This window comes from Hyperolius riggenbachi, chromosome 3, assembly GCF_040937935.1.
Source record: "Hyperolius riggenbachi isolate aHypRig1 chromosome 3, aHypRig1.pri, whole genome shotgun sequence".
NCBI classification, from domain to species: domain Eukaryota; kingdom Metazoa; phylum Chordata; class Amphibia; order Anura; family Hyperoliidae; genus Hyperolius; species Hyperolius riggenbachi.
The window spans coordinates 493,917,379-493,943,541 of record NC_090648.1 but is presented as its reverse complement, the minus strand read 5'-3'; the positions used below and the strand labels follow the sequence as shown (position 1 = coordinate 493,943,541).

Genomic DNA, 26,163 nt, shown 5'->3' with positions numbered 1-26,163 from the left:
AACTGTGTGGTGACCAGAAAGCTGTTATGGGTAATGGCCATTTTCAAAATGGAGGACGGAAAATTCCCTTGATCACAGTGAACAAACCGGACGCGGGACAGGAGAAAGACACTGAGGAGTAGACTACATGGAAGGTAAGTATGACTTGTGTATGCTTATTTTGACTTTTAATTTTCAGTTCAGGTTTTCTTTAAGATTTGTTTGTGTAGTGTTATATAATAGTGAAAAACAAATTCATTACACCAAGCACCCCTGCTGACTGGCCAGCCGTCTATCCATCTATCCATCCATCCATCCATCCAGATTGGCCCTTATGCTAGGTACACACAATGAGATTTTCTTTTTTTTTCAACTTTATTTTTTTTACTGAGAAAGAAAGAGAAGATACAAAGCGTACATGTAACAGGTACACAAAACTTTGCATATGTACAGATAGTTTCTCAACGTAAATGGTATGGAAACAACAACAAAAATAAACAAACAAATCTGACTTCACCGATTGGCAAGGTAAAACAATGAACATGAGCAATGGCATAATACAACTGGTAAAGTAATATGGCGGGTCACATTGAAAGTGGGAGTGTTCCCGTCCATGGTCCATCCACTTGAAAAACAGAAAACATTATGAGACATAAAAGGTGTATACAAGAAGGACCAGGGGATTTTCTTCTGATCGGTGCTGCGTGGGCTCTCCAGCCCGCAGCACCGATCAGGAAATAGCCAGGGCGATCAGACTTACCCCCCTTTTTCCCCACTAGGGGGATGTCCTCCTGGGGTGGTCTGATCGCCGCCGGCTTGCTGCACTTTGCGGGGGGCTCTTCAAAGCCCCCCTCCGCAGCGTTTTCGGCACTCCGTCCCTCTCCCTCCTTCTCCCTCTTCCTGTGAGTTGCGCAGGACGGATTTCCGTCCTGCGCATTGAAGGATAGGCTTCAGCCTATCATATGCCGGCGATCCCCGGCCAATCAGAGGCCGGGTATCGCCGATCTGCCTTACGGCGCTACTGCGCAGCAGCGCCGTATGATGTAAACAGCGGGGATTTCTTCCCAGCGTGTTTACATTTTGCCGGTGAGCCGCGATCGGCGGCTCTCCGGCTGTTCACGGAGACACCCTCCGTGAACTGACATGGACGTTTCCATGGTAATCCACTTAGGACCTGCTGACGTCTATGGGCGTTAGCTGGTCCTTAAGTGAGAACCAGAGACGAATAAAATAACATTTTTATACATACCTGAGGCTTCCTCTAGCCCCATCAGCCTGGATCGCTCCCACGCCACCTTTCTCCACTGCCTCTGTCTGCCGGTACCGGGTCCCGTCATTTCGGCCAGTCGACGCAAGAGCAGTGCGCTCCCTCTGTACTGCGCAGGCGCATGCGTAAAGAGCCGGAGGAAGCCCCTGTGATTGTATCATGTATGGACACATCATCCAATCCTAAACTTTTACTTTGCTCACGGTGCAATCGCCTTCCTGAGCCCCTAGTGGATGAGGCCTGAATGGCAACTGAGGCATAGTAGGACAGGGTTGGCGGATGCTATCACACCCCGCAGATGCTAATATTGATTCATTTGCAGCAAAAATCAATTAAAATTATGATCGGTAAGGTTCAAATATTTTGGTTGATTAGACGTGGAGGGGGAGCAGCGGTAGTAGATGGTCCATAGCGTTGCACTGTATCAAAGGCGGTTCAATAGATTTTTTATAGATTTCAAGATGAAATCTACTGAAAATCTATATGCAGTGTATTGGGGGGGGGGGGGGGGGATCAATCCCTCAGATTCAGATCAGACACGATTGATCTGTTTGCCATATTAGGGGCAATTTCAGCTAAACATAAAGTACTACAACAAGTACAAAAAAGTTTGGCAACTTTAACCTTCCTCTGTATATATTGGCACTATTTAAATCAGTCAATAAATAAAATATAATAGAAATACTAATTGCAGCACAGTTTCTTCCATTTCACTGCAGTGGAATATGAGTTGAGGTTGTTGTATAGGAGTCCTGCCTGTCTCCTTATCTCAGATCCCAGCGGGGAAAACTTCCAGCCAATCAGCTGCTAAGCAGAGATCAGACATGAAAACAAACTACATCTCCCAGAATCCTACGCGTTAAGAGACCGTCTGCAAACTCCAGGCCGCCTGGAATGCTCTCCCCTCTCCCAATCACGCAGCACGGCTGTCCTCCCGAGTCTAAGGCATGAAGGGAGAGGATGATGATGACAGGGGATGGGGAGGGAGGGGGAGATCATAGAACAGTGGGGGATGGGCAGCGGGACTGTGGGGGATGGGCAGGCGGGGGGGTATTGGAAGACGGTCCCTGGAGCAGGAAGTGTTGGTATACATTGTAGCCATGATGATGAGCTGCTGCCGAGTGGACCCCCTTCTGGACAGGTGAGGGGGGAGAGGGGAGGTGCTGGGGGCGGGGCTCCCCAGGGAGCAGAGGATGATGAGAGGTGCTATATCCAGATCCCAGCAGAAGACAGTGGTGTGGCTGAAGAGCTTTGAGCCCGGTGCAAGTTTTACATTGTGCCCCCATCACCCATGCACTCTATACATAACAATTGATACGTTGCACCAAAACCTGCCAAGGACATCCACAGCCAGAGGTGCAAGGAGGGGATGGGGAACAGTTTACGATTACAACTATTCAAAGCATCCATAGAAGTGATTATTAGCAGCACAGGAGCAATAGTGAGCAAATACTGCGAATGAAGGGGCCCCGGGGTGGTCCCAACCTCTGCACCCCCTATTGCTACGGCAGCAGAGACCTCTGACAGCGACAGCTGGAGAGGGGGCCAGATCTGGGAATGATCCCTCCTCTGTGATGACAGCTATGATCAGAATCATTTATTTTGCCAAGTACAACAGAGGTTGTACCCAGAATTATTTATGGCGCATACGGGGTTGGCGAAAGTACAATACAAATTACAGTAGAAATACACAGAGTAGATGTCATATACACATTCACTTATATTCCACATTAACTAGGATACAGCAGAGAAGGACTAGAGGGGTCGTCTGAGCGATATGTTGAGCGGAGCGGCCACAATACTGCTCTGAAGCCCATTTCTGATGCCCCGCATTTGTCCTGGAAATTGCAAGGTGAAGAGGGGAAAAGGAGAGGGTATTCATGATGGAGATTTACATTTTCGGCCCTGCATACCCCTGTGGCCTTGCTTGAAAATTTAGCCCCTTGCTTATGGGCCTAGTCCATAACAGATGAACAGGAAACAAGTGGACGACTAGCGGTGGCCCAAGGTTGGAACAGTAATCAATGCCTGGCGGATTCTCAAGTGCAGTGTCCTGGATGCGAAAAGGACGAAGCTCCAGCTGGTGTAGTGGGAAGCGGGCAGAGTGTGAGCCATAGCAGGCCTGAAACAGCTGTGGCTCAGCAGGGGTAGTGATGTGGGACGGGGCTGCGGGCGTTATACGGCGGTCGGTGAGTTGGTCGGATGGTGATCAGCGATGGGGCTGTGGGCGTTACATGGAGGTTGGTGAGTCAGTCGGATGGTGATCAGTAATGGGGCTGCGGGCATTATATGGCGGTCGATGACTGGCTTGCTTGGGGATCAGTGATGGGCGTTATACGGCAGTCGATGAATCAGTTGGCTGGTGATAGGGCTGGGGGCGTTATACAGTGGTTGGTCGTTAAAGGGACACTTAAGTAAAAAAAAAATGAGTTTTACTCACTCGGGGCTTCCAATAGCCCCCTGCAGCTGTCCGGTGCCCTCGGCGTCTCCCTCCGATCCTCCTGGCCCTGCCGGCAGCCACTTCCTGTTTCGGTGACAGGAGCTGACAGGCTGGGGACGCGAGTGATTCTTGGCATTCCTGGCCACAATAGCGCCATCTATGCTGCTATAGCATATATCATATACCATATAGCAGCATAGAGGGTGCTAATGTGTCTGGGAACGTGAAGAATCACTCGCGTCCCCAGCCTGTCAGCTCCTGTCACCGAAACAGGAAGTGGCTGCCGGTGGGGCCAGGAGTATCGGAGGGAGACGGCGAGGGCACCGGACAGCTGCAGGGGGCTATTTGAAACCCTAGGTGAGTAAAACTCATTTTTTATTGTTTGACTTAAGTGTCCCTTTAAGTCGGTCAGACGGACACAATAATGCTTTTCGGCCCTCAGACGGATCTGTTAGTAAACGTACGAGCTTGGCTCATTTGAATGACTGTATTTATGGGGGGGGCGGGGGGGGGCTGCCGTACACCTCTGGAGTAACTCTGGTGAAACAATAGCTATCAGCTGTGCAAATGTCCGACACAAGTAACTGTCTATTCCCCGGAGGTTAACGTACCCATAGACTATACAAAAATGTTGTCCAATTAGTCATTAGTTTCAACAAAAATGTGTACTAGAGCAGTGTTTATCAACATTTTATTGGTATGAACCCCTTTTAAAACCATGTACTCACCAAGTACCCCCTAGCATAGTAAACATTATTACAAGTACCCCTTGACGAATATACATTTAATCGTAGTACATGATAATTGGTTCTAAACAATTTCCAAGCATTTACTATTGCTTTTAACCTTCCTGGCAAGCCGCGCAGGAGGTTTTCTCCGGCCCTGCTCGGCCGATTTTCTTAATTTTTTTTTTGCTGGACGCAGCTAGCACTTTGCTAGCTGCGCCAGCACACCGATCGCCTCCGCCCCGCGCCCGATCGCCGCTATCCGTTGCGGCGCACGGCCCCCCCAGACCCCGTGCGCTGCCTGGCCAATCAGTGCCAGGCAGCGCTGAGGGGTGGATCGGGACTCCCAATGACATCACGACGTTGCTGACGTCGGTGACGTCATCCCGCCCCGTCGCCATGCCGACGGGGGAAGCCTTCCAGGAAATCCCGTTCTTTGAACGGGATTTCCTGATCGAAGCGGGGGGATGCCGCTGAGCAGCGGCTATCATGTAGTGATAAAAAAAAACTGCCGCGCTGCCTCCTGGCGGAATTTTTCATACCGCCACGAGGGTTAATTAGCTAAAACACTAATTTGGTGTTTTTTTAAATACGATTTATCATTTTCTAAAACTCTAAATTTGTTATTCTTGGTCAAGTATATCAAGCCTGAGTACCCCCTGGAACCATCATAAGTACCCCCTGGGGTACGTGTACCACATGTTGAGAACCTAGGTACTAGAGCACAAAATTACATGGCAACGCTATTGCCCCCATAATCAGAATAGGCTTTTTTCCCACGATAAATCAGCAATCTTGGTCATTATGTCGATCGTGGGTAAATCAATGCTGTGGTTGAATAGTGTATGTGTAGCTGTATTTGGCAGCCCAGTGGCGTAGTGGTTAGCTCTCTCGCCTTGCAGCGCTGGGTCCCTGGTTCGAATCCCAGCCAGGGCACTATCTGCAAAGAGTTTGTATGTTCTCTCCGTGTCTGCGTGGGTTTCCTCCGGGCACTCCGATTTCCTCCCACATTCCAAAAACATACGGATAAGTTAATTGGCTCCCCCTAAAATTGGCCCTAGACTACAGTACTTACACTACATAATATAGACATATGGCAATGGTAGGGATTAGATTGTGAGCTCCTTTGAGGGACAGTTAGTGACAAGATATATATACACTGTACAGCGCTGCGTAATATGTCGGCGCTATATAAATACTAAATAATAATAATAATAATTTGGCAGAGACTGATGTTGTGTGTACGTGAGCACTCTGCTGACGATATAATCCTGTCCTGTAATATCACTGGCCTCAGGCAGATTGCAGGACAGTTACCGGTCTGTTGGGTTTGGCTGTAATATTCTGTCCATTGATGTATGTACCCCACATATGATTATCAGGGCAGCTGGAGTGGCCCGCTTGTCAACATGTTTTCTCGCTATAAAATATAGCTAGAAAATGTATTATTTTTGATAGAAACAACATGTAACTATGGCAACCTGTACAGAGTAGAGCAGCTCCCCTGCGCTCTGATCGGGGGTAACTGTCACCTGAAGCAGTCACAAAATATAATCGTAGGGGGCAATTATCCAGTTTCCCATCTGATCCACATGCAATAGCGCTAGCCTGCAGCCAATAGGGTCAGAGTATCTGGACCACCTGATCAGTACTCTTACTCAGGGCACAAGTCTAACACAACATCTGCAAGATGGAGACAAGATCTGGGCACAGCCCATCATAACCCTCAACTCTGTTACATACCCTCAGTTCAGCTTTAAGTGAACATCTGTCGTTACCCACAATGCACTGCTACTGAATATGCAAATTATCTCTTTATGTCCCTGAAGCCAGGCTTGCATCCAGAACCAGTGGTGTATAGCAAGCATGTGGAGTTGTTGTGGCTCTGTAAAATTTAAAGCTATAGGCCTGATATACACCAGCGGTTCTGGACGTAAGCCTGGCTTGACGGGCATACAGAGATAATTTGCATATTCGGTAGTGGTGCATTGTGGGTAACCACAGCTTTCCACTTAAAGGGAACCTAAACTGAGAAGGATATGGATTTTTCCTTTTAAAATAATACCAGTTGCCTGAATCGCCTGCTGATCCTGTGTCTCTAATACTTTTAGCCACAGCCCCTGAACAAGCATGCAGATCAGGTGCTCTGACTGAAGTCAGACTGGATTAGCTGCATGCTTGTTTCAGGGTGTGATTCAGCCACTATTGCAGTCACAGAGATCAGCTGGACTGCCAGGCAACTGGTATTGTTTAACAGGAAACATCCATATCACTCTCAGTTAAGGTTCCCTTTAAAGCTGAATAATCACACATACCTTCTGTTTTACAAAGGAAAATCATGCCAAACATTGCTTTTTAGTAGGAGGGCTTTTTGGTCTCTTTTAGTTCCCTATACTCTCCTAGTGGTTTTGGGTCACCCCGAGTTGCTTGGGTACTCTGTAACCCTCAGCTAAGCGAGTTACAGTGGCAGAAGAAATGGCTGGTGGGCTCTGGAGACACAGAGGCCTGATGCCCATTTTGCATGCTTCTATGGAGGCTGGCCTGTGTCACATGGCTCCCATACTTCCAGGTGTACAAAAGTTTAGTGGGCCATGTTACTTGCCATGTTGTTCAAGCTCCGCCCGCCTGCTGAACCCCAGATGCCACCAGCTATGTCTTGAAGGACCCGCATTGTGAGCGGAGCAGCATAATGTCCGCTGGCATCTCACAAGTGGATGCAACTGTTTTATAAGCAGGAGAGAATGCCGCGACAGCAGGCGGAGGAGATGTGGGTCTGGGTTCTGGAACTCCGTTGGGATAATGTGGTCCAAGAATTATGGACTGCAAGTTATAAATTATATAATATAAATAAAACAAGATAGTTTCTGAAGGCATCAGGATGATCCGGAGGACCCCACGTTTATGGAGAATAGAATTTGTCACGTTCTCATTGGCTGGAGGAGTGAGCGTGAAGTGTGATGGGAAAGAAATGCAGCCAATAGTTCCAGCTCTAAGGTCTGATGGATGGAAGTGGAAATACCTTAAAAGGGTAAAAGGGTTCTCCGGTACCTTAAAAAAAAGCTAAGCTCCCGCTGAGCAGTAAGCTCAGCGGGAGCTTACTGTGCAGGCGCAGTACGAAGTTTTCTTGTACTGTGCTTAGTTAGATAACTAGATAACAATAATTAGCAGATTACCGGCGGCAGGGAAGGGGGCACCGGAGGAGGACAGCACGGGACATTACAGCTGCAGGGGGCCGATAGAAACCCCAGGTAAGTGTCAGTTTTAGCTTTTTTTTTTAGGTACCGGAGAACACCTTTAACCTCCTTGGCGGTATGAAAAATACCGCCAGGAGGGAGCGCAGCAGTTTTTTTTTAAAATTTTTTTTTTTAATCATGTAGCGAGCCGAGGGCTCGCTACATGATAGCCGCTGCTGAGCGGCATCCCCCCGCCCGCTTCGATCGCCTTCGGCGATCTCCGATCAGGAAATCCCGTTCATAGAACGGGATTTCCTGGAGGGCTTCCCCCGTCGCCATGGCCGTCATTGGGAGTCCCGGGCCACCCCTCGGCGCTGCCTGGCACTGATTGGCCAGGCAGCGCTGGGGTCTGGGGGGGGGGGGGGCCGCGCGCCGCAGCAAATAGCGGCGATCGGGCGGGGGCCGGCGGCGATCAGAGTGCTGGCGCAGCTAGCAAAGTGCTAGCTGCGTCCAGCAAAAAAAAAATTATGAAAATCGGCCCAGCAGGGCCTGAGCGGCACCCTCCGGCGGCTTACCCCGTGTCACACACGGGGTTACCGCCAGGGAGGTTAAAGGACGACTGAAGTGAGAGCGGTATGGAGGCTGCCATATTTATTTCCTGTTAAACAATACCAGTTGCCTGGCAGCCCTGCTGTTCTATTTGGCTGCAGTAGTGTCTGAATCACACCAGAAACACGCATGCAGCTAATCTTGTCAGATCTGGCAATAATGTCAAATATCTTATTGATATCTGCCTTAAATTATTATTAACTACTTAAAGGGCCAGCTTAAAAGTCATCATAATCAATATTAGCCAGTAGTGGGTGCGTAGCTCACTATATTTATAGGTCAATAGGTTTACCTCTGGAAAAAATACGCAACACTCAGTTAAATTTTATAAAATTATATTGATAAAAAAATAGATAAAGCATATATGCACAGAAATATACATATTTCCAGTTGTCCATCATCCAATATACATTGTCAAAGTTCATTTAGCAAAACAAGTCTATATGAATATAGCAACTCTTCTTCTGTAGATTGTATCCTCCATCGATAATTGTTATCTCGAGATTGTACAGTGTATGGTACACACAAATATAGCTTTATCCTTAAAAATGGTATATAGAGTTCTATTCTTGTATAAAAAAACTTTGAGTATTTATTTATTGTATTTATAAAGCGCCAACATATTACGCAGCGCTGGACATTAGTTTAGGTTACAGACAATATTTAGGGTGACATACAGCAATATGACAATACAGGAATACAAGAAATACCAGATCACACACCATAGTATGAGTACAACGTAATGCTTAAGAGAAACCGAGGTGGGTTCTAAGAATCCTAATAGCAGACAGAGGCTGGCTGTGCATATAATCACCAGCCTCTGTTGCTATATATTGTCTCTCCAGGGCCCCCCTGCGCTCTGCTCTGCCCCCCATAAATCACAGCCGCGCTGTTGTCACAACGCAATGTGTCACCAGCCGACTGTTTACAATTGCCTATCTCCGCCGCTCCCCCGCCTTCTCCATAGCTCCGGTCCCTGCTAGAGATGGCCCGAACTTCCGATTTTAGGTTCATGAACTTGCAAACTTTCGCGAACCGCAATGGACTTCAATGGGGAGGCGAACTTTGAAGACTAGAAACATTTATGCTGGCCACAAAAGTGATGGAAAAGATGTTTCAAGAGGTCTAACATCTGAGTTTTTGCATGGATGAGTGGGATAGACGCCAAAAGTCCCGTGGAAAAATCTGGATTTGACGCAAAGCAGCGTTTTAAGGGCAGAAATCACATTCCATGCTAAATTGGAGGCCTAAAGTGCTTTAAAACATCTTGCATGTGTATACATCAATCAGGGAGTGTAATTAGAGTACTAACTGACACACCAAACTCACTGTGTAACGCACCGCAAACAGCTGTTTGTGTTGTGACGGCCGTGCTGGACTGGTGCGCACCATGGCGAGAGTGCAGGCGATAGCGGTTTTCAAGTCCATATGGTTGCCAGGCTGAGGTAGCACAATGACAGAACAACAGTGACTGTCCAGCTGAATTTGGTCTGTCCACAATGAACTCATATAGCCGGCGGTCATTGCTTCATTGGGATACGCAAGCCCCTTCACCGTGGCAAGGTAACGATCACGAAGGGGAATTGACACATGCACATGCCTTTTGTTTTGTTGTTGCAGTCGAAGTGCAGGCAGAAGAATTAGGCAGGCATGTACACGCACCAGAAAAATTAGCCTTAAAAATTCAGGGATCCACCTGGTGTCCTGGACCCTGTTGGTGGTGGGGGAGAAGGCAGTTAAGCGGCCTGCAGGCAGAGATGCTGTGTGGGAAGCGACTTAGTTATGGGGCAGGCTGTCACACAGTGTGCAGGCAGAGATGCTGTGTGTGGGGGCTGACTTAGTCTTTGGGCGGGCAGTAGCCCTCCGGGATCCATGCCTCATTCATTTTGATAAAGGTGAGGTACTGAACACTTTTTTGACTTAGGCGACAGGCCTCTACCTGTTTTGTCCATATCGGGGGGCATGAAGTGAAAGGTATGCACTGACTTGACTAATACAATGTGCAGTGAAAGGTTGCAGTGACTGGTATTACAATACAATGTGCAGCTGTCACACAGGTGCAGTTAACAGGTGTGCACGGACTGGTATACTAAACAGCGTGCGGTCACACAGGTGCAGTGAACAGGTATGCAGGGATTATTACAAATGTGCAGCTGTCATATACGGGTACCGTGAACAGGTGCAATGGCTGGTGGTATATTACACTGCTTGCGCTCACGTAGGTAGGTAGGTGCACTGAACAGTGAACAGATGCAGTGATTGGAATTACAAATGTGCAGCTGCCTGACACACACACACACACACACACACACACACACACACACACACACACACACACACACCCCCACACCCACACCCGGAACAGGTACCTTACTTAGGTAGGTAGGTGCACTGAACAGTGAACAGGTGCAGTGATTGGAATTACAAATGTGCTGCTGTCTGTCACAAACACACACACAGGCAGGTACCCTGAACAGGTGCAATGACTGGTGGTATATTACACTGCTTGCGCTCACGTAGGTAGGTAGGTGCACTGAACAGTGAACAGGTGCAGTGATTGGGATTACAAATGTGCAACTGGCACGCACACACGCACACACACACCCTGAACAGGTGCGATGACTGGTGGTATTAACAATGCGTGCGCTCACGTAGGTATAGGTAGGTAGGTGCACTGAACATGTGCAGTGATTGGGATTACAAATATGCAGCTGCCTGTCACACACACACACACACACACACACACACACAGGCAGGTACCCTTAACAGGTGCAATGACTGGTGGTATTAACAATGCGTGCGCTCACGTAGGTATAGGTAGGTAGGTGCACTGAACAGGTGCAGTGATTGGGATTACAACGCTGTCACTTCCATGCCTAGAAATTAACTCTTTCAAGCAGCAAAATAAATCAAGTAAAACAGCCTGGTTATTAATGTTTGGCGAAGTACATATACATGTTTATGTCATCATATAACATGTCACCTCGGATACACTTTAAAATATGAGAGTCTCTTCTTTGCTACTAATTTTCTATTATCTCTACTACACATACAATTCAATATATCATAAGGTTGTTTTTTTTTATTCACTTCAGTGACACTGTCAGGATCACTCAAAAGTCTTACCACAGTCTGGTGGTCTGGCGGCCCTGTCATGTTCTGGGAGTCCGCGGGTTGGATGGACTCTGCTGCTGCTGCAAAAGGTATCTCATCAGGAGCCAGCACTTCCAGGTGGTCTGTGCGGTGGGAACGCTTACGTGCACGTCATCATAGGAGATTCAAAGTTTGCCGTTGTCAAAGTGATATACTGACAGTAATGACTCAAGGCACACCTCTTAAAAGGACGGCTTGTTTATTTGTCATCAAGAAGCTTGTTGATGAGGCATGTGTAGGAGACAAATGCTTCAATTTCACTAGTTACAACGACTTTTATCAGTTACAGTTATGCAAAAATATACATGCCTCTGGGCAGTTCAGGATGTCCATCAGTGTTACAAAAACCAATCACAGTTCAATAATCAGTGCAGACATGAAGCAGTTAACATTTAATTCTTAGAACTCTCCACCCATATTATAATGAGTTTCACCACCCACTGTTCTCTTACTCAACCTTCTGTTTAAGGTCACAAGGGGAAGTGGTTCAGTCTGGACAACACATCACTTGTCTAAATCTGTCCGTGGGGCCCCTTTTCCACTAAAAGTCAAGGAAGCTAGGACATTGCAAAATAACAGTAAATCTACTATTAGGACATGTTCAAGAGTAGCAAGTGTCCCTGAACACGTACACATCATGTGGCCTTCTTCTAACAGAAATTGTTTATATATCACCAAATGGAGCTAATTTAAAACAAAATGTCCTTTATATAAACCAGACAGGTATCACAGCTTTGTCACTCCCTCCTCTAGTTCATCCCTGTGAACTACTTATATTAAAAAGTTTTTATCACAGTATTCTTGTAGTCAGGGCCTCCAGCTATATCACCTCTGGCTCTATTCTTGTAGTCAGGGCCTCCAGCTATATCACCTCTGGCTCTGTGGTACATATGTTGTAGTGCCATCCTCTTCACCTTAATAAGAGCCACCTTTTGGCTAAGAACTCATCTTAAGGCAGTGCATCCTCTTCACCTTAATAAGAGCCACCTTTTGGCTAAAAACTCCTCTTAAGGCGGTGCATTCTGGTGGAACGTTTATTATGGGTCCTGCCAGGATGTATCAAATAGATTCCTTTTGATCCTTTCAAGTAAAGCAGGTGATGATGTCAGGACAAGAGTGCTCTTTTAACGATCTGTAGTGATGCAATCGTAGAGCGATGTCTTACTAAGGATTCAGCCGTCTTTGTCTTTCCCAGCTGGGGTCTTTCTTCCCTTGCACCCTTAGGACCTCTTGCTTTTTATTGTAAAACAGTATGAACATGAGGTAGATTTCAAATCAGGAGGTAGAATTCATACCACAGGCCTTAATCCATAAGGGCCCTTTTCCACTTAGGCGTTTGCGTTTGCGGAATCGCAAAATCGCAAACCGCTAGCGATTTTAAAATCGCTAGGGTTTGCTAAATAACATGGCAATCGCGGAACGCTATTTCCACTAGCGCGATGCGATTTTTCCCGAAGCGCAATCGCACGGCGGAGCGATTTTGTACGCGATCGCGATCCAATAGAAAAGATAGGAGCGCATGAAAATCGCTAGTAAAATCGCGGTACTATGCGATTTTCATGCGTTTTTTACCCAGAAGCAATGTATTTTCCCACAATTCTTCATCCTGTAACTTCCTTTTCCTGTCTGGGGCCTAGGAGAATGTCGTGGTTCACCACAGAGGGGCTGCTGGCCAAAATCCAGCAGCATCCTTGTTTGTATGAGAAGGGGAGTGAGGACTATAAGGATAATCAGCTTCAGCACAAAGCCTGGGAAGAAATTGGGACGGATTTATTTGATGGCACCTGGGATGATCTGACATCTAAAAGCAAGGCCTCAAAAAGTAAGTGTACACATTTGATGCCACTTTTCCCACCATCCACCTGCCCTGCCACCTGCCCTGCGACCATCCACCTGCCCTGCCTCCTGCCCTGCGACCATCCACCTGCCCTGCCACGTGTCATACCGCCTGTGTGCAACAATCCATCCTGTGAAATCATGTCACCTGTCATGTCAGCACAAGTCACCTGTCATGTCAGCAGCGTTGCGACCATCCACCTGTCATACCGCCTGCTGTGCAACCATCCACTGCCATGCGAGGTGGCAGGTCGCATGGCAGTGGATGACAGGTGACATGTGGATAACGTGACAGGTGACATAATTTGACAGGATGGATCGTTGCGCTACAGGTGGTATGGTGGATGGTCGCACAGCCACCTGTCATACCACCTGTACCGCAACGATCCATCCTGTCAAATCATGTCACCTGTCACGTTATCCACATGTCACCTGTCATGTCAGCAGCTGTGCGACCATGCATCTGTCATACCGCCTGCTGTGCAACCATCCACCTGTCATCCACATGCCCTGCTATATGAATGTGCAATGCATTTACATGATAAAAAGTGACACAAGAAATTTGCAAACAAATAAATTTTTTTTAATACAAAAAAAACAAAGTTTTTGTTTAGGGTTCAACAAACATTGACCAGTTTTGTAAATTTAAAGAAGCGTACTTATGTTCAAATCTGATCATCCTGCCATAGTACCGATCCTTGCTCAGAAACAAAATACTCACAAAGTTTGTCTCGTTGGGATAAGGCAGTACTCGTGCCTCTACTAGTTGTCGCAGCGGGTATTTCAGTGAACGGTACAAATGTAGTTTCTTCCACCGGTGTACCCTCCATCGTGATCACGAAATTGTGAAGGATGCAAGCAGCCTTTATGACTGCTATAGCATTTTGGGGTTTAAGATGCATCGCCGTGTGGAACACTCTCCATTTATTGGACATGATGCCGAAGGCGCATTCCACGACTTTTCTGGCTCTACTGAGCCTGTAGTTAAAAATGCGCCTGTCGTAGTTGAGAGTCCTCTGGGCATACGGCCTCATTAAATTTCGGGTCAAACCAAATGCTTCGTCAGCCACAAAAGTGTATGGATACGCGGGTCCGGTAGTTCCCGGCCAAGGTTTGTCATCTGGGAGAGTTAAGTTGCCACCAAACAGTTTCTGACCAAAACGGCTGTTGCGGAAAATGCGAGAGTCACTGTTTCCGCCATAAGCACCCACATCAATGTAAACAAACTTACTATCGGCGTCCGCAACAGCCATCAGAACAATTGAGAAGAATTTTTTATAGTTAAAATAGTTGCTTCCACTGCGTGCTGGCATCACTACTCGCACATGCTTCCCGTCGATCGCTCCCAGGCAGTTTGGGAATTGGTGTTTGCTGTGGAATTTGTCAGACACTTCCTCCCACTTCTTCTTGTCCGGGAAAGCCATGTATATGTTTGCCAATTTGTCCCATATCACTTGGCAAGTGGTGCGTACCACTCGATGAATAGTAGTTACCCCCATGCGGAACTCATAATGCATAGAGGTAAAGCTTTGGCCAGTTGCCAGGAATCTGAAAATGGAAAGAAATGGAGAAATATGTAAATTTTATCATGTAATATACGCTTTGTACTAATGATATACAATTTGTACAGTTGCAGATCTCAGGAGAAGGTGGAAGTCTGTCAGGGACAACTACAAGCGAGAACTGGAAAAACAGAAGGAGGAAGCAAAGAGTGGTTGTCGAGCTTCAAAAAGAACGAAGTACAAATACGTTCGCCAGATGGCATTCCTCAAAAATGTTGGAGAAACTGGACCGTAAGTTTTATTTGTCTTTTTTTTGGTTTGATAATGTAATCGTGGAGCCCCAAATGTTCAAACGTTGTAATTAAATAGACCTTGCAATGCCCCACAATTGTGATGCATGCAATACATAATTTTTTTAAAAAGGTATTAATTTTCCTTTCCCCTTTTTACAGTACTGAAGATAGTATATTAGAAGAGGATGACAGTTCACGACACTCAATGAGTGAAGACACACAGCTTGAAGGCGGTGAAACAGAGAGTCCAGAAGTCATTGACATTCAATCTTCCGGCTCATCGGTTACTATGGAATCGACTTCTCAAACACAATCTGGAGCACAACCACCAGCTGCAAAAACTTCCACAACCAAAAAAAAAGGCAAATTACTCAAACAAGATTATGAAAAGCAAATGCTTAGCTCAGTACAACATTTTGTTGAAACGTATAAAGAAAAAACTGAGGAAAAGAAAAAAAGAGATCAGCAGATTATGGAGGAAAGGGGTAAAAAAAGTCCCAATTTACAGTTTCTAATTAGCTTAGAACCGTACTTAGATAAAGTGCCAGCCGGCTTACACCTGTCATGTCGCAAAGCTATTCTAGAGGTCATTGAGAAATTTATTCCAATAGAAAGTTCTGGTGACAGATTTGGAACATATTCCCAATCACTATTGCCGCCTGCACAAACCCGCTTTCAACTTCCACAACAGCAAGTTCACAACCCTTATTTTCTACCAAGCATTCCACCAATGCATGACAGTCATGCTCCGTACCAATCTTCATATGAAAGCAACATAGGTCAAGGCAGATTCAATTTCATACCTTCTAGGCCTATAGTCAGTACAACCTCACTTGGTGCTACTACTCCACCCACATCAAACCGTCCAAATGTAGACAATGCCAATCTCACTACTTACAACATATTGCAACCAATTGTTACTGCTACCAGTGTAAGTGAACCACAACAATTAGGAAAGCAAAGTTTCGTCAGCATGTTATCAGAAACTACCGAGTAATGTAGGACAACGTTCAACCCTTTTCTGCACTGCTATTGGTTGACAGAACAATGTTCTGATAGTTACGTAACATGTAGTTTACTAAATTTATTACAGCTTTGCGGTAAATTTGTTGTACATTGGCTTTTCGGCCTGCCATGGTGAGGAGGAACATTATCCCAGGGCCAGCATGTGGAAAATACAATGTACTGCATGTGAAAACAGTCAAGAATAGAGCATGAACATGCTGTTCAAACGCACTGTTTTCACATGCAGTACATGACTTTTTTCCAATGTTGCCACTGGGATAGTGATCCACCTCACCATGGCAGTCAAAAGCAGCATAGAAGTGTACATGTACATTGTGACCCGCCTTGTCGTTTTTCGGCCTGCCATGGTGAGGAGGAACATTATCCCAGGGCCAGCATGTGGAAAATACAATGTACTGCATGTGAAAACAGTCAAGAATAGAGCATGAACATGCTGTTCAAACGCACTGTTTTCACATGCAGTACATGACTTTTTTCCAATGTTGCCACTGGGATAGTGATCCACCTCACCATGGCAGTCAAAAGCAGCATAGAAGTGTACATGTACATTGTGACCCGCCTTGTCGTTTTTCGGCCTGCCATGGTGAGGAGGAACATTATCCCAGGGCCAGCATGTGGAAAATACAATGTACTGCATGTGAAAACAGTCAAGAATAGAGCATGAACATGCTGTTCAAACGCACTGTTTTCACATGCAGTACATGACTTTTTTCCAATGTTGCCACTGGGATAGTGATCCACCTCACCATGGCAGTCAAAAGCAGCATAGAAGTGTACATGTACATTGTGACCCGCCTTGTCGTTTTTCGGCCTGCCATGGTGAGGAGGAACATTATCCCAGGGCCAGCATGTGGAAAATACAATGTACTGCATGTGAAAACAGTCAAGAATAGAGCATGAACATGCTGTTCAAACGCACTGTTTTCACATGCAGTACATGACTTTTTTCCAATGTTGCCACTGGGATAGTGATCCACCTCACCATGGCAGTCAAAAGCAGCATAGAAGTGTACATGTACATTGTGACCCGCCTTGTCGTTTTTCGGCCTGCCATGGTGAGGAGGAACATTATCCCAGGGCCAGCATGTGGAAAATACAATGTACTGCATGTGAAAACAGTCAAGAATAGAGCATGAACATGCTGTTCAAACGCACTGTTTTCACATGCAGTACATGACTTTTTTCCAATGTTGCCACTGGGATAGTGATCCACCTCACCATGGCAGTCAAAAGCAACATACAAAAATACAACAATATAATGTGTCACTTATATATACATACCGTAGCGTGATCAACAGGCGTTCAGTCGGAGTCACACTTCGACGGAATCTTGTATCCTTACGCTTCAAATCCGAACTCAGCAACGCCAACAGTTGGTCAAAGCTATAAAAAAAGTGTATATAGTTTGGTATGTGAAAGTTTAAAAAATATTTCAATGTTTTACAAGTGTACACTATGACTACTGCAGTTCATTCGCACTTTAAGGAAAATGTCAGTGTTGGAATAAGTGGACTAATAAAAAAAAGTGATAATTTGAAATGTTAACTGTTCCTAGGGAATTTTTGGGCACTTTCATGTTTGAAAGAAGGAATATTACAGTATCTATGATGCAACTTTGCACTACTTTTTGTTTATATGTTTGATTGTTGAACTTTTACTACGTAAAATACTTTTTTTGCCAATGTTGTGAAAAGTACAGTTTATAATAAAAGAAAAAATTTCACTATAATGCGTGTATTGCATTAGTACTAACATTCGAATACAACATTGGTACAAATACAAAAGTGAAATGTACTGGGTCACCCACATCAAAACAACTTTGACTATTTGGTGGATTTAAAAAATGCATATGATTAGGTGAAAACAGTGGTGTAACTTCATCAACACAGTCAGCATACCCACATAAACAACATGCAAGGTAAGTATTCCTTTTCCTTACAATAGTAATACTAATACTAATCCACATTTGCACCAAAAAAAAACCTTGTAATAAATGTACAGTATAAAAAAAAATCTTACCTTTCAATGCTCATTCTGGCATATCCAAAAAACTTTTCTGGATGCTGGCGAAGATCCCGGTACAGCAACCAGAACTGTCCTTTCTTCTGTCTCTCCTTGAGAAGAGGATGCACCCAATACCTCCTCCTTTGCCGTCCTCTCCTCAGCACAAGCGACATCAGAATCATAAAGATCAACTCTTCAATCATCCTCCAACTGCACAAAAAAACTATCAAAACTCACAAATCTCTGCTCTAACAAACTCCTCTCAAAAAACCCACAAGACTTTCACTGTGCATTCCCCTTATATAGTGAAAAAGGGAGGGCTTAAAGTGTGGCCTAGCCAATGGTTTGAAGACACATCATATGTGCTCGTCCAATTAAAACATGTATACTTTTCCAACCAATGCCAATAGGTGTTTTAAAATGCCTAACAATTTCAAACCACAACACACCTAGTTCAACCAATCAGCATGCGCCCTTCCAAAAATCACAAATCGCAAATCGCAGCAGTAATGGGCAAATCGCAAATCGCAAACGCAGCCCAAAAAAGAGGAAATCGCTCAATCGCAAATCGCAATCGCACCAGAAAAATTAGGTTAAAATCGCAATCGCAATCGCTGGCGTTTGTGATTTGTGATTGCGATTGCTAGTGGAAAAGGGCCCTAAGTGTCTTCTTGGTGATAAGCTGAGGCACAACATGTCTTGTTGAGGTAGAAGGGTAGAACCATAGGGAGATACAACAATAAAGCATAAAGAAGGAAAAAGGTTTTTTTTTTTTTTTTTTTTTTACACATTGCAAATGCCGTCTCTTTTAATCTCTTATTTTATTTATATATATATGTTTGTATGATTATTATAAAGTATAACACCAAGTAAGTATAGTAGCAATTAAATCACAATAATAAGTTGATTTAGTAGGGGATTACAATACCTAACAAACCTACCCTTTCATCCATGACAGACTTCTCCCGCCCCTCACCTGGTAGTCTGACCACCAGCTGCATAGTTCAGGATAAGCCTGTATTGATTATATTGGTTTCATTCATACCTAGGTTATATGGTTCTCTCCTTTCATGGAGGGCTTCTTCTACTTCCATTTACTCATTTCCATGCACTTCCTTTTAACTAAGGGAACATGAGAAAGTTTATACTACCCATATAACATTTAGATATATTCTTCATCTTGTGAAACTACCACCAAAACATCCCTGAGTTTCTGTTGTTTCTTACTCATTCTAGCACCTAATCTTTTGATTTTACAAAACACAAGTACCTGGAAAATGTATAGTACACATGTAAGGACAATGAGCACCACTACTGGATGGAGCATGAGGTTCAGAAAGGCACTTGCCTTTGGACTATACCCAAATAGACTTTCCCACCATGATATTTTAGCATCCTGTTCTAGAGCATGTGAGACTTGCACTAGTTTCTCACGATCGTGCTCCAAACGCACTGTTGCTTGCCTTTCTGAAGCTCTGAGTGTTTTTATGATCTCATCTTCCCTCCCAAAATCCAATAACCATCCTTTCAATTCTGCTCCAAATCCTAAAGGAATTTTTTGTAAACGGACAGGTGTATCAGGCTTGATGTCTAGTCTTTTTTCAGGTGTTATGGGTGTACGTCCCTTCTGCTGTGCCAGATCAACTCCCAGGACTGGGCCAGTGGTACAGTACACCCCTCTGGTCAGTGTTCCACTCTGAGTACAATTGAATGTATATACTGCATAAGAGGTGGCATTTTCCATTTGATACCAGCACCAATAACCCTGTCCTAGGTACTTCATCCGGCTCGGCATCTTCTCTTTTGCATCCATCAAGCATGATCCTTCCTCATCCCAACATTGTTGCCTTATAATCCTGTTTTGCTGTCCTTGACATAACAGTACATTTTCCTTTCTCCAACACCCATCTGTGTCTAACAACCTGGGCTCACCTTCTTCATAAATCATTATGTCATGGTTTACTCTGGGAAGCAAAACTACACCTGCTGACAAAACAGAACCCAAATTTACCACTGTATAAGCTTGATGCTCCTCACCTGCAACTGGCACTAAGGACGAAATAGTGCATGTGAGGTTTTGACACCCATGGAATTGAGTAAGCCACCATTTTTCATGCGTCATGGCAAATTTAGGAACAGATCTCTCAGCTTGTCTACGCAAATTTATGGGAAAGTGACCAGCATGCAGTGAGGTTATCATTAGCTTTAGATCCTGTGATAGTTCAGATTGAACCTGTGTACAAGATAATGCTAATTGGACTTCTTCCTGTTGTTTAACCAGACCTGCTACTAACCCTTTAAATTTCTGCTTCATTACCTCTGACAGTGAGGCTGTAGCATCAATGTGATCATGTTGTAGATTTTCTAACACATGATTTATATCTAACTGAGTTTTCACTCCCTCCCCTACATGTTGAGCCAGCCCTCCAAGTTTATTTCTTAATACTTCTAAATCCATAGTATTTAAGGCCCCTAGACCAAGACCTCCTGCCCCCAGAGCTTTATCCATCAAATCCCTTTTAGACTTATGGTGACTATACCCCGATTCCAACCATCCTTTCAACATGTAGATCTGATTTTTAATATATACACCACACCTTTTGTCCCACATATCTACCCTAAAATCAGTTAAAGTTACTCTCCACGTGTACAAAACAAACTTTGTATCCAACAATACTGCCCAAGGTGAGGCCAGTTGAGGGACTATTAGGTCTGCCATCTTGACAGCTGGGACTTTACATATATTTGGATTCATTTTTACAGGGACCACAACATCCTTTTCTCTTTCCACCCGGACTATAGTTGCACATACCTGGCCTCTCCCTTCCCATGTATACCACCCTCGTTTATTTATTGATGGATTGTTCACACCAGGGACTGGACTTTCTCTGTTCAACTGGACAGATTGGGTAAAAGTCCAGCATCCTTCATCTGATTCGTCGCAGAAAGGCCAAACAAATGGTCCATCCAAGTTTAAATCCAAATCTAACTCATAGCCATGAGGGTCTTTCCAGTCTGTGGTGTGATACAATCCTCTCAATCCTTCAGACATGGGAACCCCATACATCCATTCATTTACCTTTGGTGTGTCTATTCCATTACACAGTACTTCCCATTTCCACGGGTTTGGTCCATTAAAGACAAGAGATTGGTTAGATGCCCAATGTGCTGTGTCAATAATATAGTGCCCCTCAATGTCTGATGTACAGGCTTCTCTCATGATCCTCATCATATACTGTTGTACTGTTACACCTTCTTTTGGAGTGATATGCTCAAATCTCTTATTTTTAGCATCTGTTTGTACGTGCAACACCAGGGTGCTTGCATATGCATTAAGTCTAACTTTCTCATTATGTGTGTACCAAGTGGCCTGTTGGACTATACTGCAGTTGAGTCCAAATATAATTCTCTCTTGAGTCAGGTATGTAAGTGGATCTACTGTTCCAAAGTACTCAGGGGCTCGAGTAAGCAAGAACTCCATGATTCCATCTGCTGGATCATAACATTTATTTAATAGAGTACCTTGCACGGGTTCAGGTTGGTCATAGAATATTTTCCTATATTGTCTTGTCTCACCCACATTATATACCACATATACTATATACCAGTCATCATACCCTCCTCTTGTTGGGTCCTCAGGATGTAACCTGTCTTTCTCACACCTTACTACCATCAAGTCATCTGATCTCCCATTGTCTAAATCAGTAGACAAGTCTTTTAAATCGTCACTGTCAAGTATCTCAGAATCTGGGTTGTCTGTATCTGCAGTAAAAATCCCTGGCATAGTACATGTGTCTATTTCTGGGTCCTCATCTGCCTCACAGTCAGGGACAAGTCTATCTTGAACATATGTCAAAAAGAAAGTGATCTCTGGTTTCCCACCCAGCCTTTTTTTTAAATGCTCCTGAAACGGAGGAATCATTCTGTGGTACATGGTATTACACAGTTCGTCCAAGGTATGCCAGTATGTGTCTATCACCAGGGGTGGATGAATTGGCCTAGCGTGCTCAAAATAGTGCAGGCTAGTAGGACTCATTCCCTTAGTACCATGTACATGCATATACCCTTGGTAAAAAAGTGGATATCTTGGCACTAGTCTCCCTTGTTTACATTCAACCTTATGCAAGTGGGCAGGATCCCAGCCTTGTGGTTTCACCCCCCACTTACCATATGATGCTGGTGGCACCCAAGGTTGCTGGTGGTGGCTAGAGGTAGTTTGTCCCTCAGCACCTTTGAATATACATGACAAACAACATGCAAGACAGACTAACATAAATGCCCCTGGTGGCATGTTTGCATTAATCACTTTTGCGTATCTTCTTGCAATGAGAAGCATGGATCCAGGGAATTTTTCCTTCCAATTTTACTGAAGTAGAGGTGGTTAATAGGACTTGGTAAGGTCCGTCAAACCTGCTTTCCAACCCTTTCCTTTGGAATCTTTTTACTACCACCCAGTCTCCAGGTTTCAGTGAATGGGATCCTGTATCGGACTCAGGATCTGGAATAGAGGAGAAAACTTGTCCATGCAATTTTGTAAGCAAATTATGTAACTCTTGTACATACATTTTCAGTGAGCAATGCATCATTTTCATTTCCTGTGGGAAGAATAGACCCGTGGGTGCTGGTCTCCCAAACAAAATTTCATAAGGGGTGAGTTTCTCTGGACCCCTAGGTGTATGCCTCATTGATTTCAGGACCAGTGGCAAAGCCTGTATCCATGTAAGCTTAGTTTTTTCACACATTTTGGATAATCTGTTTTTGATTATCCCATTGTATCTCTCCACCTTACCTGATGCTTGCGGGTGGTATGGAGTGTGAAATCTTTGTTCCACCTGTAGCCCTTCCAGCACTTCGGTCATTACTTGTCCTGTAAAATGTGTACCCCTATCAGATTCCAGAGTTTCAAATATTCCATATCTGCACACAATTTCTTGTAACAGCTTTTTCGCTGTGGCAGAAGCTGTGGCCTGTGCCACAGGCCATGCTTCCACCCAGCCAGAGAAGATGTCAACACATACCAGCACATACTGGAACTGCTGACACTTAGGCAACTGGATATAGTCAATTTGCAGCCTCTGGAATGGATATAGAGGCCTAGGCAAGTGCTTAGTGGGTGTCTTGACCAGCTTACCAGGATTGTGTTTTTGACATGTTTCACATGTTTGACAGACTCTCTCTGCCACTGTGGAGACTCCTGGGGCTACCCAGTATTTTGTGATGAGGCTGATTATTGCATCCTTTGCCAAGTGTGATGGGCCATGTGACACTTCCACTAGGTAATGATACAAAGTGGGAGGGGCACAGTATCTGCCATCTGCATGGCTCCACAGGCCATCTATTTCACTACATCCTTGTTCCTCCCATTTTTGTCTCATCTGTTTTTCAGTCTGGGTTTGTAAGTTTTTGAGAACAGTTAAATCTATGTACTCGCCTTCCCCTTGTGGGGGGCTGACCACATAGATCTCTGTAATCATGGTGCCATTTAAGGCAGCATCCTTAGCCGCCATGTCAGCTCTGTTGTTCCCTAATGAAATCTCATCTGTACCTTTTGTGTGCGCCTCACATTTTATTACTGCCACTTCCGTTGGGCCCCACAGAGACTCCAAGACCCTTTTGATTAATTCAGCGTGTTTGATAGGCTTACCATTTGTTGTCAAGAAACCTCTCATCCTCCATAATTGACCGAAATCATGACAGATCCCGTATCCATACCTGGAGTCCAAGTACACATTTAACCTTTGGCCTTTGCCAATGATGCAAGCCTGCATCAATGCCATTAGTTCTGCTACTTGAGCTGAACAGCTGCTTGGTAGCTTACCTTGAAAAAGGACATTATCTTTGGTAACCACAGAGTATCCTGTAACAGGTTGCCCTTCTGAATAGTATCGGGACCCGTCAATAAAAACTGTGAGGTCTGCATGGTCAAGGGGAGTATCTTTCACTCGTCCTACCTCCTCATAGTAGTCATCTATCATTTCTTCACAATAGTGCTCGTCTATAAAGGTCTCTATGGTCTCAGGTAGTAAAGTGGCAGGGTTCAGATTCACACACCTCTTAATTGTAATGTTTGAAGGTGTGAGCAAAGCCAACTCATATTTGGTCAACCTGGCAGTTGACATATGTTTGGTGGTCAAGTTCTGCATCACTGCATGAACCTCATGGGGAACTAGAAGTTCAAGGGGGCTTCCTAGCACGATGTCTGCCGTTTTTGACAGTAGTTCAGCAGCAGCCGCCACAGCCCTAACACATGGTGCCATGGCCGCCACTACTGAATCCAATTGGCAACTGAAGTAGCCCACTGGCTTATTCTTTCCCCCATGGTCTTGTGTGAGGACCCCTGATGCTTGCCCTCCCGACTCATGGCAAAACAACTTGAACCCTTTTGCGTAATCAGGAAGTCCTAAAGCAGGAGCTTCACTGATCAGGTTCTTTAAAGTTTCAATTGCCACCTGCTGTTCTGTTGTGAGTTCTAGCTTCCCCTGAACATTTACTGATTGGTAGAGAGGTCTGCATATTTCAGACATGTTTGGAATCCATTGTCTGCAGAATCCCACTAATCCCAGGAAGGCCCTGAGCTGTCTAGCATTCTCAGGCATCCTTGAGCTCAGTATGGCTTTCTTGCGGTCTAGGGTCAAATGTTTTTTACCTTGGGATATGCAATGTCCAAGGAATACCACCCTGTCTTTGTTGTATTGCAACTTAGAGGGAGAAACTCTGCATCCTTCCTCTCCGAGGTGATTAAGAAGTGACATGGTTGTAAGCATACATTTTTCCTCATCATCTACCCCGATCAAAATGTCATCTACATAACTTAGAAGTGTAATTCCCTCTGGGCAAACCCATCTGTCCAAGCATTCTTTCATTGCTCTACTGTATTCATTCGGGCTGGATACCATACCTTGCGGCAGCCTGGTCCACGTGTACTGCTGACCCTCAAAAACAAAAGCAAAAAGGTACTGGCTATCTGGGTGCAGTGGCACAGTGAAGTACGCATCTTTCAAATCGACCACGGTGAAACACCTGTTGGAGGGCTTAATGTTCCCCAAGATGGTATGTGGGTTTGGGACAACAGGGGTATCTTCTTGAATTATTTTATTTACTGCGCGTAAATCCTGAACCATTCGGTACTGGATTCCAGTTTTCTTCTTCACCGGATACAATGGGGTCTGTGCAGGTGAAGTAGTCTTCACCAAGATACCTTCTTTGAGGTAATGCTTTATTTGATCCCTAATCCCATCCATTTGAGCCATTTTTAAAGGATATTGGGGCAATCTCGGGATAGCTGAGTTTGGTTTCAATTTTATTTTAACTGGTGAACTGTTTATCATGAATCCTATCTTTCCCTCCTTTGACCATACCTCAGGGTTCACTATTTCTGACAAATCACTTGGTAAACTTTCTTCTGTCCCTGTACGCTGGACTAAGGAACAAAGGGCAATGATGCTATCCCAGGTTTCTCTAACAGGGTCAAGCTGTGTTTCAGACACTGAGGGTATGGTCACTTCCACTCCATTTTCGGTGAAAGATATTTGTGCTCTCATCTGGGTGAGTAAGTCTTTTCCCAGCAAGTTGCAGGGAACAGAATCACTCAACAATAGGGAGGCTTCAGTATGAAAAGGCCCAATTTGTATTTTTGTGGGCACTGTTTCTAACAATGGGTATGTAATCCCTCCTAGTCCCACAGCATTTGTGGAACCTTGTATGGGTAGTTCAATTTCATTAGATCGCAGCACTGATCGTGAGGCTCCTGTATCTAAAAGACAATTTACAGTTTGGTCATTAAGCTTCATTTCCACATAAGCATTTCCTTTGCCTGTGGTGGAAATGACAGGCAGAGCGGTTAGTCAGTCAGATGAAGAGTTGGGCACTATGTCAGTGTCCTTATTCTTCTGTGTCATGTTATGTTTTCCCTGAGGTGTGTAGTTACACTGTTTGATGAGATGTCCTGGGTCCCCACATCTATAGCACACCCGTGGTCGCCTACGGGGTGGGGGTGGCTCCCTTTGTGTCTCCCTCAATTCATCCCCTCCACTTACAATACAAATTTTCTGAGGCTTTTTTCCCTCTGCATCCAGTATGTTTCTCTCTATGGCTGTAGCCAGAGATAACAAAGAGGAGAGCGGTTTGTCTCTCCAATCTGGATTGGCAATCATCAA

General features: G+C 44.9%; 3 protein-coding genes across 5 annotated transcripts in view; 1 reads left to right on the top strand and 2 right to left on the bottom strand.

Moving 5' to 3' along the window:
* Window positions 1–11,964, bottom strand: part of RESF1 (retroelement silencing factor 1) — a 244,916-nt gene extending 232,952 nt beyond the window's left edge. The window contains exon 1 of the mRNA XM_068278227.1: window positions 11,320–11,964. The gene's annotated coding sequence lies outside the window, so the exon portion shown is untranslated. The remainder of the gene's footprint in view (window positions 1–11,319) is intronic.
* AMN1 (antagonist of mitotic exit network 1 homolog) overlaps window positions 2,314–26,163 on the top strand; it is a 143,589-nt gene continuing 119,739 nt past the window's right edge. For 2 of the 3 annotated variants that reach the window (XM_068278234.1, XM_068278233.1), the window contains exon 1: window positions 2,314–2,387. In XM_068278234.1, the coding sequence (XP_068134335.1) occupies window positions 2,347–2,387 (41 nt within the window). In that variant the 5' untranslated portion in view covers window positions 2,314–2,346. Of the gene's footprint in view, window positions 2,388–11,288; window positions 13,169–14,812; window positions 14,976–15,136; window positions 17,662–26,163 lie in introns of those variants that run through there. The other variant, XM_068278232.1, reaches the window with a different exon arrangement.
* LOC137564401 (uncharacterized) lies at window positions 13,803–18,264 on the bottom strand. The gene is made up of 3 exons (XM_068278235.1): window positions 18,023–18,264; window positions 17,285–17,386; window positions 13,803–14,730 (listed from the first exon to the last, which is right to left on the bottom strand). Exons 1-3 carry the CDS (start codon window positions 18,208–18,210, stop codon window positions 13,848–13,850), a joined length of 1,173 nt encoding a protein of 390 aa, XP_068134336.1. The 5' UTR covers window positions 18,211–18,264; the 3' UTR covers window positions 13,803–13,847.